At 44.3% G+C, this 19,004-nt stretch overlaps 1 protein-coding gene across 1 annotated transcript in view; it reads right to left on the reverse strand.

The window, feature by feature from the left end:
• Window positions 1–1,117: 1,117 nt before the first annotated feature.
• The window catches only part of LOC121584278 (iporin), a 31,841-nt gene continuing 13,954 nt past the window's right edge, over window positions 1,118–19,004 (reverse strand). The window contains exons 4-13 of the mRNA XM_041900103.2: window positions 11,559–12,272; window positions 10,220–10,441; window positions 9,813–9,983; window positions 7,271–7,347; window positions 6,773–6,947; window positions 6,427–6,532; window positions 6,270–6,316; window positions 4,698–5,856; window positions 4,421–4,597; window positions 1,118–4,108 (exon numbers count right to left, since the gene is read on the reverse strand). Of these exons, the coding sequence (XP_041756037.2) occupies window positions 3,898–4,108; window positions 4,421–4,597; window positions 4,698–5,856; window positions 6,270–6,316; window positions 6,427–6,532; window positions 6,773–6,947; window positions 7,271–7,347; window positions 9,813–9,983; window positions 10,220–10,441; window positions 11,559–12,272 (3,059 nt within the window). The 3' untranslated portion in view covers window positions 1,118–3,897. The remainder of the gene's footprint in view (window positions 4,109–4,420; window positions 4,598–4,697; window positions 5,857–6,269; window positions 6,317–6,426; window positions 6,533–6,772; window positions 6,948–7,270; window positions 7,348–9,812; window positions 9,984–10,219; window positions 10,442–11,558; window positions 12,273–19,004) is intronic.

Consider the following 19,004-nt stretch of genomic DNA (forward strand, 5'->3'; position numbering starts at 1 on the left):
TTCTTGCCCGGTTGCTCAGTTTGGTTGGACGGCCAGATCTAGACAGAGTCTGGGTAGTTCCATATTTTAAATTTCCCAATGATGGAGACCACTTTTCTCTTGGAAACCTTGAAACATTCTAGAAATTGTTTTATACCGTTCCCCAGATACATATCTCGGAGCTCTACGGACAGTTCCTTGGACTTCATGGTATAGTTTCTGCTCTGACATGCACTGTCAACAGTGGGACCTTATATAGACAGGTGTGTTTCTTTCTAAATAATGTCCAAACAATTTAATTGGCCACAGGTGGACTTAGTGACATCTAAAGGACAATAGAAGGAAATTGGATGCACAATAGCTCAATTTGGAGAGTGATGGCAAAGGGGTGTGAATACTTATGTAAATGAGATATTTCTGTAGTTCATTATTTTCCTCAATAAATTAGCAAAAATTTCTAAAAACATGTTTTCATGTTTTCATTATGGGGTATTGTGGGTGAGAAAAAAGAATTGTTAATCGATTTTGAATTCAGGCTGTAACACAACAAAATGTGGAATAAATCAAGGGGTGTGAATACTTTCTGAAGGCACTGTATGTGCCAAAAACACAAGAACAAATATATTGTTATAATCACAATCATTTTGGCAGGTATTTATCCCCATAGCTGTCCTTTTACCATGCCCATAACATGATACTAACTCACATTTACAAATGCTTGTTATTAATGCAAAAATGTATTAATATACACTAAGTGTATAAAACATTAGGAACACTCTTTCCATGACATAGACTGACCAGGTGAATCCAGGTGAAAGCTATGATCCCTTATTGATGTCACTTGTTAAATCCACTTCAATCAGTGTAGACGAAGGCGAAGAGAGGTTAAATAATGATTTGTAAGCCTTGAGACAATTCAGACATGGATTGTGTATGTGTGCCATTCAGAGGGTGAATGGGAAAGACAAAATATTTAAGTGTCTTTGAACAGGGTATGGTAGCAGGTGCCAGGCGCACCGGTTTGTGTCAAGAACTGCAACGCTGCTGGGTTTTTCACACTCAACAGTTTCCCATGTGTATCAAGAATGGTCCACCACCCAAAGGACATCCAGACAACTTGACACATCTCTGTGATACGCTTTCAACACCTTGTAGAGTCCATGCTCCGACAAATGGAGGCTGTTCTGAGGACAAAAGGGGGTGCAACTCAATACTAGGAATGTGTTCCAAAGGTTCTGTACATATCCATACTTCATAGTCTTTCTATATTAAAAAAAATAATTATTGGAGAAATTAAATATATTTACAATCAGAGCTAACAAAATATTAAAATAATTTATGCAGAATCCAAAGGAATTGACAGAAATTATATTTAAAAAATAAAACAACTGTACAAAAAAAGAGAATACTGGAAGCACTAAATACATTTGAAAACATTTTTTTTTTTTTTTTTAAGAACAATAATACAACTTCATCTACAAGCTAAATTAACTCTTGGTCTGATTGAATCTAGGGCTAACTCTTGTCCAGTGTGAATTCGTCATGGCAATTTTTATGTTTTGCTAACCCATATATATATTTTTGAATTACTTTACATCATTTAATTGTAGATTATTTTGGCTCTACCAAACCCTAATCTACAAAACAAGGTTTTGACATAATATAGGGTTTAAACCTAATCCCTAACTCTTTGCCAGCTCTAGTTTACTGTACAGCTCAATCTGAACCTAAGGCCACATCTGAAACATCTGAAACCAACAAATGCCTACAAAGCCACCAACATTTATTTTAAGATGACTCCCACCCTAAAAAATATATACTATTTTTCCCGACTGAAACCTAGGGAAAGTGGCTGATTGGACGCACCGTCACATATATAAAACATCATGTAGGGACCACAGGTCAAAACCTAGACACCTCCAACACAGTAGCTCTCTCTGTGGTTCTTTCTCAACCCGAGAAACATGACTCTCTTTCTCATGACATACTACCAAATCAGAATAATTTGAAGTATTTTTTACACGTTAAAACATTATTTTTCTCTTTAGAAGACCCATTTGGAGATTTTACAATAGGGAGTTTTGTGTGGGGTGGGGGTGGCAATGATGATTATACAGCCGTCCAACCAACAGATTCAGTATAGAACACCAAAGCAGCTAAACAGACCTCCAAAGCCATGTGTTGCTTTCATTGGATATCCTTCTTTCTTTATCCACCTCTGCTGCCTTTCACACGGTTTTCCTCAACAATAATACATTATATCATCATTAATCAATAAATAAATGTGTGTAAGTATATGCATTTACAGTATGCATGGATAGATATATAGACACATATAGTTGAAAACTTATCATAGCCTCTTGAACCACTTGGTTTTGTCTGTACCCGTTGGTACCGTAAGCTTCTCCTAAAGCTGTGCAGTTGTATTGGTTAAGGGGAAGAGAGGCGGGGCAGGTGGGAGGAGCTAGGGTTTTGGGGTCAGAACAGGGGTGAAGAAACTGTAAAAAGACACAAAACGTTGTCCGTCTGTTGCTAGGTTACATGCACTAGGCCCGGCTCTGCCCTTTTCTTTCCTGACACTTACAGTGTTAGGTCAGTTCATCCCATCCATCAAAACAACAGGAAGTGAAGGGAGGAGCCAGAGGATGTTCTTGGGCTTGTCCAATCAGAGTCAGGTTTGACAGTCCATCCAAAATCATTGGTAGTGTTCCCCTGCTCAGACCAATGGTTGCGTGCAACGTACTCTACTATTTAATCGACTGACAGATTGCTATAACATACATATGATGTGGTTAGCTGATAGGTAAAATACCTATCCAAGCATTGTAAGATCTGGCATGCGTCAGCAACTCCTGGGCAGTGGAACGCGCCCACTGTGTTAACGAGATGATAAAAATCAGGAATCTGCAGATGATGATGAATCGAAGAAGCAAGTTTAAAACGGTCATCCATTTGTATTTACTCCACACAGAGAGATGTCCAGATTGTCGACAGCTGTCAGAACTCATACCCAGAGATATATCACACTAAAAATGTGTTGTACATTTTGGTGTTTTTCCTTTTCTGTTTTATAAAAAAACGACTTTTCATACTTACATCCTACTACAAGGCAGGGGATCTCTAGGTGAATTAACCTTAGAGAATAGCATGTCAGCGTGGATCCATTGGATGACAAGTCCTTTAACCGGTCTCTGAAATCTTCCATTAGCAATTAGCACTAGCATTAGCACTAGCATTTAGCGTTAGCGTAGCATTGACATTCAAAGAGTGGCACAGCTAGGTGAATGATAGATAGAGTATTCTCTGTAGCATGGTAAAGTAAAGCACAGCTAGGGATAGCAGACAGTATATGATGGGGGCCAAGGCAGTCTGTAGCTAGCCTTGTCTCGTTTCTGTAAAAGGTCCTCAGATAGTTTGGTGTGTGTGTGTGTACGCACGTGCATGTGTAGTCTTTGTCTTCGAATGAGTTTAGTGTACATGCATGCATAGGGAAGTCTGTGTGTTTGTGCATGCTTCCTTGCCTGTGTGTGTCTGTACATTCATGCATGTTTTGCGTCTGCGTCTGTTTCATACTCCTCTCCATAGTACAATAATTCCACTTTAAACCAGTCATATCAACGTCTCTCCTCCATGAGTATCCATGGTAGTATAGAATGCTGTATATCCATATTTAGCCCTCTGAATCCTTTTCCCCTTTCCAGCTCTCCCTTCTACCTTCCACCCTCGTCCTCTACTGTGGCCTCTGGGTTCAGTCTAGGGTTGCAAAGTTCCGGCAACTTTCCCGAAATCCCCAGGTTTATCAGCAATCCTGGTTGGAGGATATACAGATTTCCTGCTTATTCCCTCCTGATTCCAGGAATCTCCCAACTGGGATTTCTGGAAAACCAGAATTTTGGAACCCTAGTTGAGTCGGTCAGGTCAGTGTGGCCCCTGAGGCCCCTGGGGCGCCTGGCTGTCCTCCAGGCCCCTCAGGGTAACATAGATGAAAGGCACCAGGCCCCGCTGGGCCCCCAGGGAGCAGAGGAGCCAGTCGGAGTCGGCCCGGCTCAGGACCCTCAGTACGTCCCCTTTATGGAAACTCAGCTGGTCAGGCTCCGTGGCTATGTGGTGGCACAGGGCACGCACCTCACTGGGGGGGGGGGAGAGAGAGAGAGAGAGAGAGAGAGAGAGAGAGAGAGAGAGAGAGAGAGAGAGAGGGGGGAAGGAGTGACAGAAGGAAAGAGTGAAGGAAGGAAGGACAGAAACATATTATTGCTTGTATCCTGTATTTTTTAGTTGTCCATGTTTCTGTTTTAGTGTAATTTCATTGTATTGCTGTGTTTTTAGTGTACTTTTATTGTATTGGTGTGTTTTTAGCCTTTAAGCCTGGTAAAAGATCAAAACAATAATCGTATATATCGTATAGCTTTGGTTTGTCTTTTCTTCAAAAGTATGATCTTACCACGGCTGTTTGGTTTGGCTCTCCTGTGGCAGCTGAGGAGGTGGAGAGGGTTGGTTCAGAGTGGGAGGGGCCGGAGGAGCTGAAGGCTCCACCCTCTTCACTGTCCCCGTCCCCACCGTCTGGGCTACGAGGTCCAGCACGGACATGTCCAGACCTGTCAGCCAGCCAGACGGCAGCCTGTGAGGGACAAACAGAGCAAAGAGAAATGTACTATAAAGAGTTACCTCATTTATTACTGTATCACCTGGACCAGTTTACATCACTTCAATTCAGTCACCTGCTCCTCTTGCTTTTGGCTGGTCTATGCTCTGCTCCGCCTGGCCTGGAGGGGGTACCACCACCACCCATGTTGGACCCAAACAGCCTGCCCCAGCGCATGCCCTGGCCCTGGGAGGGGTCTTCAGCCTGGGCCACTGGCTGGGTCGCTGCGGCTCCTGGGGCCCTTGTGGTTCCTGGATCCTTCTCCCTCTCCTTGTCCTGGGTTAGCACTGACTCTGGGGGACTCCCCATCCAGGAGGGCCTTCCTCTTCCCCTGGACCCTGTCCACTCACCACTGGAGCTGGAGCTGCTCTTCCTGTTTCTCTCCCTAAGACCCTCCCCTTCCTGGCTAGACTCTGCCCCTTCCACCACGCCCTTCCTGGGGAGCAGTTGCTGACTCTGGCTCCGCCTCTCCGCAGACTTCTTCCTCTTCTCGCTCTTGACGAACTTTGACCCACCCTGAGCTGATTGGTCGATGTAGACCTGGGAGCTCTGCATGAGCTGGTACCACCAGCCCGCCTGGCGATCACGCTCCTGCCGCTGACGACCCTCCTCCGCCCAATCCCTCTCTCTCTCCTTCCTCCTCTCCTCCTCCTCTCCTCCCACCCCCTTCGCTCTGTTTCCTGTGGCCTTCCCCCTCCCACTCTCCCTCCACAGGTTTGCAAACCCTGTCCCTACTTCAGTTGTCATTGGCTGTGCTTCTACAAGCCCCGCCCTTAAACTATCCATCCCCACCCCCTCTCTCCTCGACCCCGTCCTCTGCATCATCCCCTCTCTCCTCCCTCTCTCTCCAACCCCTTCCATCCTAGGCCACGTCCCCTCTCGTCTCAGCCCGAACCTTTCTCTCTTCCCCGACCCGCCTCCTTCCTTTTTAGCCTCCGCCCCTTCTCTCATAGACTCCGCCCTCCGTGACTCTGTGCTCCACCCCCTCATGAGTTGGAAGGTGGAGCGTGCTGATCGGTCCAGGCCCTGGCCGGCGAAGATGGAGCAGAGCTGCTCCTTGCTTCTCAGGTGTTCCTGGCTCCTCTGGACCAATCGCGGCTCAAAGAGCAGATCCAGATCAAAGGGCAACAGAGACAGAGGCTGTAGGAGGAGGAGGAGCTCTTCGAAGAGAGGCTTGCACAGCCCCTGGGACAACGGCAGGAAACCCCACGGATGGTAGTGAGCCACTACGATGTCTGGGGGGGACAGGCGGTGAGAAGAAGAAGAAGAAGAAGAAGAAGAAGAAGAAGAAGAAGAAGAAGAAGAAGAAGAAGAAGAAGAAGAAGAAGAAGAAGAAGAAGAAGAAGAAGAAGAAGAAGAAGAAGAAGAAGAAGAAGAAGAAGAAGAAGAAGAAGAAGAAGAAGAAGAAGAAGAAGAAGAAGAAGAAGAAGAAGAAGAAGAAGAAGAAGAAGAAGAAGAAGAAGAAGAAGAAGAAGAAGAAGAAGAAGAAGAAGAAGAAGAAGAAGAAGAAGAAGAAGAAGAAGAAGAAGAAGAAGAAGAAGAAGAAGACTACGGTTATAGACTATCGGAAGCATACAATACCAAACCTGGGTCAAGAAAGTAATCTGATTTCTTTCAAAGACTTTAGCTAGGTGTGCTTGATTCCTACCTTCATGAGTGTAGAGGTGATTGAACCAAAATTCCAAAGATCGCAAGCTGAAACAGAGAGAAACAAAAGAGATAGTCAGTTAACTTGACTCTTTCACTCGTACATGCTGACAACAGGAAACAGATCATTAGTATTGAGCGTATCGAGAGGTACTCACTTGAGCAGTCCCAAGATGAATGAGTTGAGTCTCATGCTGTGGTTGGTGAGCTCTGAGTACTGGGACACCTTGGAGAACAGGCTGTGGACAACACAGGTGGATGGCCCTGATGTAGGGATGGAGAGATGGAGGTCAGAATTACAACACCTCGGAGACCCTACTGCATGTGAAGCCACTTTCCTTTAAAGACTCTTTCATTCACAAATAAACGTTACTGAATCATCATAATCATCATCATCATCAATACCATCCTCCTCACCACTCCACCTGCTCCACCTTCTCCATCTCCACCCTCCTCCTCCTCCTCCCTCCTCCTGCCTCATCCTCCTTCTCTCTCCAGACATACCTAGTTGTGTGGAGGCCTCTACCAGGCTCCAGGGCTGGTTGCGTCTCTGTCCGATGATCAGGTCCAGGACGTAGGCCTTCAGCCCATCCCCCAGCATCTCCCTTAGAGCCGGACACAGGTACTTCAGGATCAGGTGGCCCACGTTGGGACTCACCCAACTGTTACCCAACTTCGCCTAGAGGACGGGGGGAGGGGGGGTAGAAGGAGAGGGGGGAGGGGTAGAAGGAGAGAGTGTGAACAGGATGCAGAAGGAAGGACAGAGAGGAGGTGGTGGAAGGGGAGGAAAGAAAACAAGAGAGGAAGCGATCGATAGAGAGAAAAGGGGAGAGAAATAGAGAAAGAGAAATTATGAAAAGGAGGAAAAATAGACTAATTCTGATGTTCCAAAATCAAAACAGTCTCCTATAGAAACAAAAAAGCAAACTACATTCACAGAATGAAATAGAATAGTATTATATAATTATCTTTAGGGGAAAATCACCCAGTAGAACACCATACCTTCACATCAGGGTCCCGACTGGTGCCAAAATGAGCCACGATTAAATCTACCGCTGTATTGATGGCTTTGACTAAACCTGAGAGAGAGAGAAAGAGAGAGAGAAAGAGAGAAAGAGAGAGAGAGAGAGAGCGAGAGACGAGAGACGAGGTAGTCGATTACAAGAGGCCCTTCACATGTGGTACAGCCTCTCAGTAAGTATAGTGTAATACAGGCTGCAGTCACACTCTTTTATGTAATTGGTAATCACACTCTTTTCTCCTTTCCATAATGAGAATTAGTTGTTATTATGTCCAATGGCCAACCTAAAGCAGAAAATGTTGATTTGCAAGGCTTGAAAGTAGATAGACATGTTTTCATTATTGACAAAGTTGTTGTGAAAATGGGGAGGGGGACGTTTGTTATAAAAAGATTGAGAGAGAGATTACAGGTAGAGAGAGAGAGAGAGAGAGAGAGAGAGAGAGAGAGAGAGAGAGAGAGAGAGAGAGAGAGAGAGAGAGAGAGAGAGAGAGAGAGATTACAGGTAGAGAGAGAGAGATTACAGGTAGAGAGAGAGAGAGAAAGAAAAAGAGAGAGATTACAGGCAGAGAGAGAGAGATTACAGGTAGAGAGAGAGAGAGAGATTACAGGTAGAGAGAGAGAGATTACAGGTAGAGAGAGAGAGAGAGAGAGAGAGAGATTACAGGTACAGAGAGAGATTACAGGTAGAGAGAGAGATTACAGGTAGAGAGAGAGAGAGAGAGAGAGAGAGAGAGAGAGAGAGAGAGAGAGAGAGAGAGAGAGAGAGAGAGAGAGAGAGAGAGAGAGAGAGAGAGATAACAGGTAGAGAGAGAGAGATTACAGGTAGAGAGAGAGAGATTACAGGTAGAGAGAGAGAGAGAGAGAGAGAGAGAGAGAGAGAGAGAGAGAGAGAGCTAGGGAGAGAGAAAGACTACACTTAAAATACTGCAGTGTACCACAGTGAAGGAACGTAAAGAGGAGTAGCAACAGTGATTCTTATCCTGATGTCACACGCACAAACATACAGTGCCTTCGGAAAGCATTCAGACCCTTTCCACATTTTGTTACGTTACAGCCTTATTCTAAAATTGATTATATTTTTATTTTTTTCCCCTCATCATTCTACACACAATACTCTATAATGACAAAACAAAAATATTTTTTTTAGAAATTTCTGCTAATAAATAAATTATGAAATACAATATTTACATAAGCATTCAGACCCTTTACTCAGTACTTTGTTGAAGCACCTTTGGCAGCGTTTACAGCCTCTAGTCTTCTTGGGTATGACGCTACAAGCTTGGCACACCTGTATTTGAGGAGTTTCTCCCATTCTTCTCTGCAGATCCTCTCAAGCTCTGTCAGGTTGGATGGGGAGCGTTGCTGCACAACTATTCTCAGGTCTCTCCAGAGATGTTAGATCGGGTTCAAGTCTGGCCTCTGGCTGGGCCACTCAAGGACATTCAGAGACTTGTCCCGAAGCCACTCCTGCGTTGTCTTGGCTGTGTGCTTAGGGTCGTTGTCCTGTTGGAAGGTGAACCTTCGCCCCAGTCTGAGGTCCTGAGTGCTCAGGAGCAGGTTTTCATCAAGGATCTCACTGTACTTTGCTCCGTTCATCTTTGCCTCGATCCTGACTAGTCTCCCAGTCCCTGCCGCTGAAAAACATCCCCACAGCATGATGCTGCCACCACCATGCTTCACCGTAGGGATGGTGCCAGGTTTCTTCCAGACGTGACGCTTGGCATTCAGGCCAAAGAGTTCAATCTTGGTTTCATCAGACCAGAGAATCTTGTTTCTCATGGTCTGAGAGTCTTTAGGTGCCTTTTGGCAAACTCCAAGCGGGCTGTCATGTGCCTTTTACTGAGAGGAACTCTAGAGCTCTGTCAGAGTGACAATCAGGGTTCTTGGTCACCTCCCTAACCAAGGCCCTTCTCCCCCAATTGCTCAGTTTGTACGGGCGGCCAGCTCTAGGAAGAGTCTTGTTGGTTCAAAACTTCTTCCATTTAAGAATGATGGAGGCCACTGTGTTCTTGGGGACCTTCAATGCTGCAGACATTTTTTGGTACCCTTCCCTAGATCTGTGCTTCGACACAATCCTGTCTCGGAGCTCTACAGACAATTCCTTTGACCTCATGGCTTGGTTTTTGCTCTGACATGCACTGTCAACTGTGGGACCTTACATAGACAGGTGTGTGCCTTTCCAATCAATTGAATTTACCACAGGTGGACTCCAAGTTTTAGAAACATCTCAAGGATGATGAATGGAAACAGGATGCACCTGAGCTCAATTTCGAGTCTCATAGCAAAGGGTCTGAATACTTATGTAAATAAGGTATTTCTGTTTTTTATTTTTAATACATTTACAAAAAAATCTAAAAACCTGTTTTCGCTTTGTCATTATGGGGTATTGTGTGTAGATTGCTGAGATGTAAAAAAAAAAAAATCAATTTTAGAATAAGGCTGTAACGTAACAAAATGTGGAAAAAGTCAAGGGGTCTGAATACTTTACGAATACACTGTAGGTACTACACCACTCCATCACACCTCTCTTCTGCTGCAGGTCCACAGAGACGTGGGATTGTGAGGAAGAGGAGGACGATGAGGAAGAGGAGGCGTCAGGAGAGAGACAGAACTCGTCTGGAGGACGCTCCGTCAGGGAGAAGTAGTCTGGCAGGAAGTCACTATAGTACTGCTGCAGCTGCTTCAAGGACTGGCCTGAGAACACACACACACACACACACACACACACACACACACACACACACACACACACACACACGTACGATTAGAAAATCACACACACACACACACATACACACCTTACCATGCACACACACACAAACACACACCCTACCATACACACATACACACACACACACACACACACACACACACACACACACACACACACACACAGCATCTGATCAACAGGGTTAGTAGTATATGTGCACCACTTAGTCGTCCCAGGGCATGGTCACTAGAGGCCGGAGGGAAGTCAAACACGTTCCGTCGTGTGATTCGCTGTCCCCTGGCCACGCCCCTATGACCATTCCCGTCCAGACTGCCTGATAGGAGGGGTACGCCTGACCCCCCAGAGGAACACCTCTCCACCCCCAGCGGGTTCCTACGACGATACTCCCTCCATTTCAGAGTCTGGGGAGAGAGGTGGTGTCCTGTGGGGGAGGACGGGCGGAGGGGTGACGAAGAGAAGGAGGGTAGGTTTGGAGGATTGGGGAAAGCAAGATGAAATGAGAAGAGAGAGGTCGACGAAGTGTACATGGTAGAAGGCAGAGGAAGAGGAACGTTGAAAATGTTAAATCACCATGTTTACAGTATATAACAGTATATCTGTTAAATCACCATGACTACAGTATATAACAGTATACAGTTGAAGTCGGAAGTTTACATACACCTTAGCCAAATACATTTAAACTCAGTTTTTCACAATTCCTGACATTTAATCCAAGTAAAAATCCCCTGTCTTAGGTCAGTTAGGATCACCACTTTATTTTAAGAATGTGAAATGTCAGAATAATAGTAGAGAGAATAATTTATTTCAGCTTTTATTTCTTTCATCACATTCCCAGAGGGTCAGAAGTTTACATACACTCAATTAGTATTTGGTAGCATTGCCTTTAAATTGTTTAACTTGGGTCAAATGTTTTTGGTAGCCTTCCACAAGCTTCCCACAAAAAGTTGGGTGAATTTTGGCCCATTCCTCCTGACAGAGCTGGTGTAACTGAGTCAGGTTTGTAGGCCTCCTTGCTCGCACATGCTTTTTCAGTTCTGGCCACAAATTTTCTATAGGATTGAGGCCAGGGCTTTGTGATGGCCACTCCAATACCGTGACTTTGTTATATATGACTACAGTATATAACAGTAGGTCTGTTAAATCACCATGACTACAGTATATAACAGTAGATCTGTTAAATCACCATGACTACAGTATATAACAGTAGATCTGTTAAATCACCATGACTACAGTATATAACAGTAGATCTGTTAAATCACCATGACTACAGTAGATCTGTTAAATCACCATGACTACAGTAGATCTGTTAAATCACCATGACTACAGTAGATCTGTTAAATCACCATGAGAGGTGAGTTGGCGGCGAACAAATAAGGTTCAACATAAAGAACAGAAGAAGAAGAAAGAGTGAAAGAGGAATGAAACAAACCCGTAGAAGACATGAGGGGGACTGGCCAACCCACAATCCAACAACCCCACTGACACAACCACATACATGACAACTACTGACTGGACCACACTGAGACAGAGACACCTACCATGTTGTGTCCTGGGCCCTGGTCCTCTGCTCCCCTCCACAGAGTCTGACGTCTCCTCGTCTCCCAGCGAAGTCTCACTGTCCTGGGGCACGGCCGACAGGACGGGCAGGGTCCCACGGTGGTGGTGGTGACGACACTGGCCCTGGACCGGAGGCAGCATGGGGGGCACCTCATCCCGCTTCACCTCCATGGGCGGGGGTGGAGGAGTGGGGGGCAGAGGGGCAGCCGCCAGTCGTGCTGGTGGTGGATGGGTATGGTGGAGGGGCAGGAGCCCGGCCGATTGGGGGCAGGAGAGGCTGCGAGGCGTCTGGGGGCTGGGGGTGCAGGTAGAACAGGTCCCTGAGCTGGAGGTCGCCCCCTGGAGGAGGACGGGGGAATAGCTACCCAGCGGCGAGGGCCGGACAGAGCCAGGACCAAGTGGAGCCACCGCTGACACCATCCCACCCATCGTACCACCACTATGGCATCGATGCATAGAGTCTTCCCATCGTTCGTCATCGACCGCATCGGCCCCCTCCGGACCTCCAGAAGGCCCTCCACCCCGGGCCTGCATCCCAGCAACGTAGCCCGTCAGCAGGGGAAGAAGGGGCTTGGGCTGGGACAGCTTGGAGAACTTGTGGTGGAAGGTGAAGGGTTGGATTGGGAGGGTGGTAGGACGCTGGTCTTTAGTGTAGCGGACCAGAGCAGAGTTGGACAAAGAGCTGGAGAGACCACCTGGAGGAAATAGAGATGGAGGGAGAAAGAGAGGGGGGAAGGAGAGAGAGAGAGAGGAGAGGGAGACAAGGTCAGTAAAGGTTAGCATTTTCTCTTGGTACAATTCTCAATTTTAGCTCTGTCATCATCATTTACAAAGCATGTGTTATTCCCTGATAATAACTGTAACACAGTAACTGTATCAGCCATGACACAGTCTGATAATAACTGATGACATGGTAACTGTATCAGCCATGACACAGTCTGATAATAACTGATGACATGGTAACTGTATCAGCCATGACACAGTCTGATAATAACTGTAACACAGTAACTGTATCAGCCATGACACAGTCTGATAATAACTGATGACATGGTAACTGTATCAGCCATGACACAGTCTGATAATAACTGATGACATGGTAACTGTATCAGCCATTACACAGTCTATATTACAAAGCTAACATGTAAGTAAATATTACACGTAAAAATGAATAACCATGTAGGGAAAATAAAGATGAAGTTGATCCACAGACAAACACAAATTGCCCAGTCATGATCCAGAAAGCTGCTAGTGTCAACAGACAGACAAGTCCTTCTCACAAACAGCCCAGAATGCCCTGTAACTGGAGACACAGTATACTGTGATACGCACGCACGCACACACACACACACACACACACACACACACACACACACACACACACACAAAAACACACACACCTGGAGAATACTGCGTCACTCTGTCCTACAGCAGAAACACCAAAGAACAGCCATTTTTCAGTATTCTCTTCTGTCTGTCTCTCTGTGTGTATCCATATCAGTGTGTGAGCATGTACTGTAGCTTGCCAGTGTGTGTGTGTGTGTGTGTGTGTGTGTGTGTGTGTGTGTGTGTTCCTCGATCCGGTCTCTGCGTGAGCGACGGGGGTGTGTGTGACGTCAGCAGCAACATTGCGCAAGCTGTTTGTCTCTTATGCTCCGCCATGGAATGTCAGTCAGCCTGGATGCAGTAACACATCTCAGCCACAGTGGCAGTATTGAGTCATGAATGCAGTAACACATCTCAGCCACAGTGGCAGTATTGAGTCGTGAATGCAGTAACACATTTCAGCCACAGTGGCAGTATTGAGTCGTGAATGCAGTAACATCACCAGGCAGTGTTGAATCATGAGTATTGTGCTCTGACTGGAAAAAAATATCTGTCTCTCTCTCTGTGTGTCTCTCTCTCAATTCAATTCAATTTAAGGGTCTTTATTGGCATGTGAAACATATGTTTACATTGCCAAAGCAAGTGAAATAGACAATAAACAAAAGTGAAATAGACAATAAAAAGAAAGAGTACATTTTACTCATAAACGTTCCAAAAGAATAAAGACATTTCAAATGTCATATTATGTATATATACAGTGTTGTAACAATGTGCAAATAGTTAAAGTACAAATGGGAAAATAAATAAACATAAATATGGGTTGTATTTACAATGGTGTTTGTTCTTCACTGGTTGCCCTTTTCTTGTGGCAACAGGTCACAAATCGTGCAGTTGTGATGGCACACTGTGGTATTTCACCCAATAGATATGGGAGTTTATCAAAATTGGATTTGTTTTTGAATTCTTTGTGGGTCTGAGTAATCTGAGGGAAATATGTGTCTCTAATATGGTCATACGTTTGGCAGGAGGTTAGGAAATGCAGCTCAGTTTCCACCTCATTTTACATTTACATTTCTTACATTTTAGTCATTATACTGTATTAAATTATGCCCTTATTTTACACTGTGTTTTTTTTAGGGGGTAGATCAGCTTTAATATTGCAGATAGATTGTAACTTCCATCAATGTAATTGTCTGCATCACTTCCAATCCCCATATGTTTTATATATATACATATACATATATATATATATATATTCTCCTTTCCCCCTTCTGATAACCAGGTGGCGAATCGAATCTCTGCATGTCTGGCAGACATATCAGTGTGGATGTCGGATCACCACCTCAAGCTGAACCTCGGCAAGACGGAGCTACTCTTCCTCCCGGGGAAGGACTGCCCGCTCCATGATCTTGCCATCACGGTTGACAACTCCATTGTGTCCTCCTCCCAGAGTGCAAAGAACCTTGGCGTGACCCTGGACAACACCCTGTCGTTCTCCGCTAACATCAAAGTGGTGACCCGATCCTGCAGGTTCATGCTCTACAACATTCGCAGAGTACGACCCTACCTTACACAGAAAGCGGCACAGGTCCTAATCCAGGCACTTGTCATCTCCCGTCTGGATTACTGCAACTCGCTGTTGGCTGGGCTCCCTGCCTGTGCCATTAAACCCCTACAACTTATACAGAATGATGCAGCCCGTCTGGTGTTCAACCTTCCCAAGTTCTCTCATGTCATCCTGCTCCTCCGCACACTCCACTGGCTTCCAGTTGAAGCTCACATCTACTACAAAACCATGGTGCTTGCCTACGGAGCTTTGAGGGGAACGGCACCTCCTTACCTTCAGGCTCTGATCAGACCCTACACCCAAATGAGGGCAATACGTTCATCCACCTCTGGCCTGCTAGCTCCACTACCTCTACGGAAGCACAGTTCCCGCTCAGCCCAGTCAAAGCTATTCGCTGCTCTATTCGCTGCTCTATTCGCTGCTCTGTCATGTCAAATACTGTTGAAGTAATATGGCTACAGGTTCATCTGCCTCACCTAAAGCCCATTCTTGTGGGAAGCTGCTATAGACCACCAAGTGCTAACAGTCAGTATCTGGATAATATGTGTGAAAAGCTTGATAATGTATGTGATATCAACAGAGAAGTATATTTTCTGGGTGATTTAAATATTGACTGGCTCTCATCAAGCTGCCCACTCATGACTCCAGGGTAGGGGAGGGAATGGCCGGCAGGGGATGTAGCTCAGTTGGTAGAGCATGGTGTTTGCAACACCAGGGTTGTGGGTTCGATAAAATAATGTATGCGCTAACTGTAAGTCGCTCTGGATAAGAGCGTCTGCTAAATGACTAAAATGTAAATGTAAATGTAATGAAAAAACGTCAAACTGTAACCAGTGCCTGCAACCTGGTTCAGGTTTTCAGTCAACCTACCAGGGTATTTACAAACAGCACAGGAATGAAATCATCAACATTTATCGATCACATCTTTACTAATGCTGCAGAAATTTGCTTTAAAGCAGTCTCCAAATCATTAGGAGGTAGTGATCACAATATAGGAGCCATATCTAGGATAACCAAAGTTCCAAAAGCTGGGCCTAATATACTGTGTAAGAGGTCATACAATAAGGTTTGTAGTGATTAATATGTTGTTGATGTAAAGAATATATGTTGGTCCGTGGTGCGTAATGAGGAGCAAACAGACACTGCACTTGACACATTTATGAAATTGCTTATTCCAGTTACTAATAAGCACGCACCCATTAAGAAAATGACTGTAAAAACTGTTAAATCCCTGTGGATTGATGAGGAATTGAAAAATGGTATGGTTGAGAGGGATGAGGCAAAAGGAATGGCAAAGAAGTCTGGCTGCACAGCCGATTGGCAAATGTACTGCAAATTAAGAAATCATGTGACTAAACTAAACAAAAAGAAGAAGAAACTGCACTATGAAACAAATATAAATGATATAAAGAATGATAGTAAAAATCTTTGGAGCACCTTAAATGAAATATTGGGAAAAAAAGCAAACTCGGCTCCATCATTCATTGAATCAGATGGCTCATTCATCACAAAACCCTCTGATATTGCCAACTACTTTAATGACTTCTTCATTGGCAAGATAAGCAAACTTAGGTATGACATGCCAGCAACAAACGCTGACACTACACATCCAAGTATATCTGACCAAATTATGAAAGACAAGAATTGTACTTTTGAATTCCGTAAAGTCAGTTTGGAAGAGGTGAAAAAAATATTGTTGTCTATCAACAGTGACAAGCCACCGGGGTCTGACAATCTGGATGGAAAATTACTGAGGATAATAGCGGACGATATTGCCACTCCTATTTGCCACATCTAGCCTACTAGAAAGTGTGTGCCCTCAGGCGTGGAGGGAAGCTAAAGTCATTCTGCTACCCAAGAATAGTAAAGCCCCCTTTACTGGCTCAAATAGCCGACCAATCAGCCTGTTACCAACCCTTAGTAAACTTCTGGAAAAAATTGTGTTTGACCAGATACAATGCTATTTCACAGTAAACAAACTGACAACAGACTTTCAGCACGCTTATAGGGAAGGACACTCAACAAGCACAGCACTTACACAAATGACTGATGATTGGCTGAGAGAAATTGATGATAAAATGATTGTGGGGACTGTCTTGTTAGACTTCAGTGCAGCTTTTGACATTATCGACCATAGGAAAAACTGCGGCTGGAAAAATGCATTTGTTATGGCTTTACACCCCCTGCTATAATGTGGATAAAGAGTTACTTGTCTAACAGAACACAGAGGGTGTTCTTTAATGGAAGCCTCTCAAACATAATCCAGGTAGAATCAGGAATTCCCCAGGGCAGCTGTTTAGGCCCCTTGCTTTTTTCCATCTTTACTAACGACATGCCACTGGCTTTGAGTAAAGCCAGTGTGTCTATGTATGCAGATGACTCAACACTATACACGTCAGCTACTACAGCAACTTAAATAACTGCAAAACTTAAAGAGCTGCAGTTAGTTTCGGAATGGGTAACAAGGAATAAGTTAGTCCTAAATATTTCCAAAACTAAAAGCATTGTATTTGGGACAAATCCTTCACTAAGCCCTAAACCTCAACTGCATCTCGTAATGAATAATGTGGAAATTGAGCAAGTTGAGGTGACTAAACTGCTTGGAGTAACCCTGGATTGTAAACTGTTATGGTCAAAGCATATTGATACAACAGTAGCTAAGATGGGGAGAAGTCTATCCATAATAAAGTGCTCTCTGCCTTCTTAACAACACTATCAACAAGGCAGGTCCTACAGGTCATAGTTTTGTTTCACCTAGATTACTGTTCAGTAGTGTGGTCAGGTGCCACAAAGAGGGACTTGGGAAAATTGCAGTTTGCTCAGAACAGGGCAGCACGGCTGGCCCTTAAAAGTACACGGAGAGCTAACATTACTGACATGCATGTCAAACTCTCATGGCTCAAAGTGGAAGAGCGATTGACTTCATCACTACTTGTTTTTGTAAGAGGTGTTGACAAGCTTAATGTACTGAGCTGTCTGTTTAAAATACTAGCACACAGCTCGGACACCCATGCATACCCCACAAGACATGCCACCAGAGGTCTCTTCACAGTCCCCAAGTCCAGAACAGACTATGGGAGGCGCACAGTACTACATAGAGCCATGCCTAAATGGAACTTTTTAAAAACGGGTAAAAATACACCTTATAGAACAACGGGGACTGTGAAGAGACACACACAAAGGTACAGACACTTGCATATGCACACATTGTGATATTGTTGTATGGTGGTATTAAACATTTTGTATTGTAGATATGTAGTGGTGTAATAATGTTATATGATGTACTGTTTTATCTTTTGTTTTATATGTAATGTAAGTGCTTTAATATGTTTAGACCCCGGGATGAGTAGCTGCTACCTTGGCAGGAACTAATGGGGATCCATAATAAATACAAATACAAATGTCATTGCCTTTTGGCAATCTCAATGTTCAATACGCAGCTGGATTTACGGCAGAGTTGCTCATTGGTTGTTGGAAATAATATTAATATATTCCATGAGAACATTATAACAATGTCAAAAACAAACATTTAGCTGTTAGCTAGGCAAGTTGTTATATATTTTAGGCTTACAAACAAAGCAAATAGGTTTTGTGCTTGGCATTGCAGTAGCTATGTATTTAGAGGTGAGCTAGCACCTTTTGACAGACTGTGTGTCTCTGGACAAATAATTGTTGCTTAGCACACGGATACCAACTTTCTGTGGAGAGAAAGACAGTGATAAGAGTTCCGATGAAGTGATAATGCCCGAGAAGCCGGTGTTTGGAGGATATATTGGCACGGGGTGTTGTTAGGCCCGAGGCGAAGTCGATTAGTTATGATTGAAGGATAGCTGTGAGGATTATCGAATCAGGATCAACTCCTTGTTCTACTCGGGCTCTTTAATGATAGAATGTTCATTCTAGAATGTTCCTGCTGTAAAGAAGACGCTTAATCTTGACAGCTAGCCACTTAGCTAGCAAGTTAGCAAACCAAAATGCAAAGCTGGAGCCATGAGCTGGAAATATTTTATTTGACACATTTTAGATTTCTTATAGTTATACTTAACTCAGTGGCGGTCGGTGCCGTTTAAAATGAGGGAGGACATTTTTATTTTATTTTTTATGAGCATGGCCTTATTTCTATTACAGCATATTGGATGACTGACATTCATATTCCATTTACCCAGCTCAATGTAACATCGATAGGGTTAGGCTTACTACATGATACTAGAATTTTCCCAATACCCATCATGAGGTTGCTACAACCTAGACTACGAATTAAAGTTTATAACGTAGGTGCACAGGTCGAGGGAAATTAGAGTAATCAAGGTGACCGACAGTGACACATTCAATACCGCCTTGTACACTCTTGCCTGCATCTAGCTGATCTAGGGTGTAATCTTAAGTACAACAGTTGCAAACTAGATTCATTCTCTGATCCTTTGATTGGGTGGGCAACATGTCAGTTCATGCTGCAAGAGCTCTGATAGGTTGGAGGATGTCCTCTGGAAGTTGTCATAATTGATGTGTATGTCAATGGCAGAGGGTGAGAACCTTG

This window comes from Coregonus clupeaformis, chromosome 16, assembly GCF_020615455.1.
Source record: "Coregonus clupeaformis isolate EN_2021a chromosome 16, ASM2061545v1, whole genome shotgun sequence".
Lineage (NCBI taxonomy): Eukaryota > Metazoa > Chordata > Actinopteri > Salmoniformes > Salmonidae > Coregonus > Coregonus clupeaformis.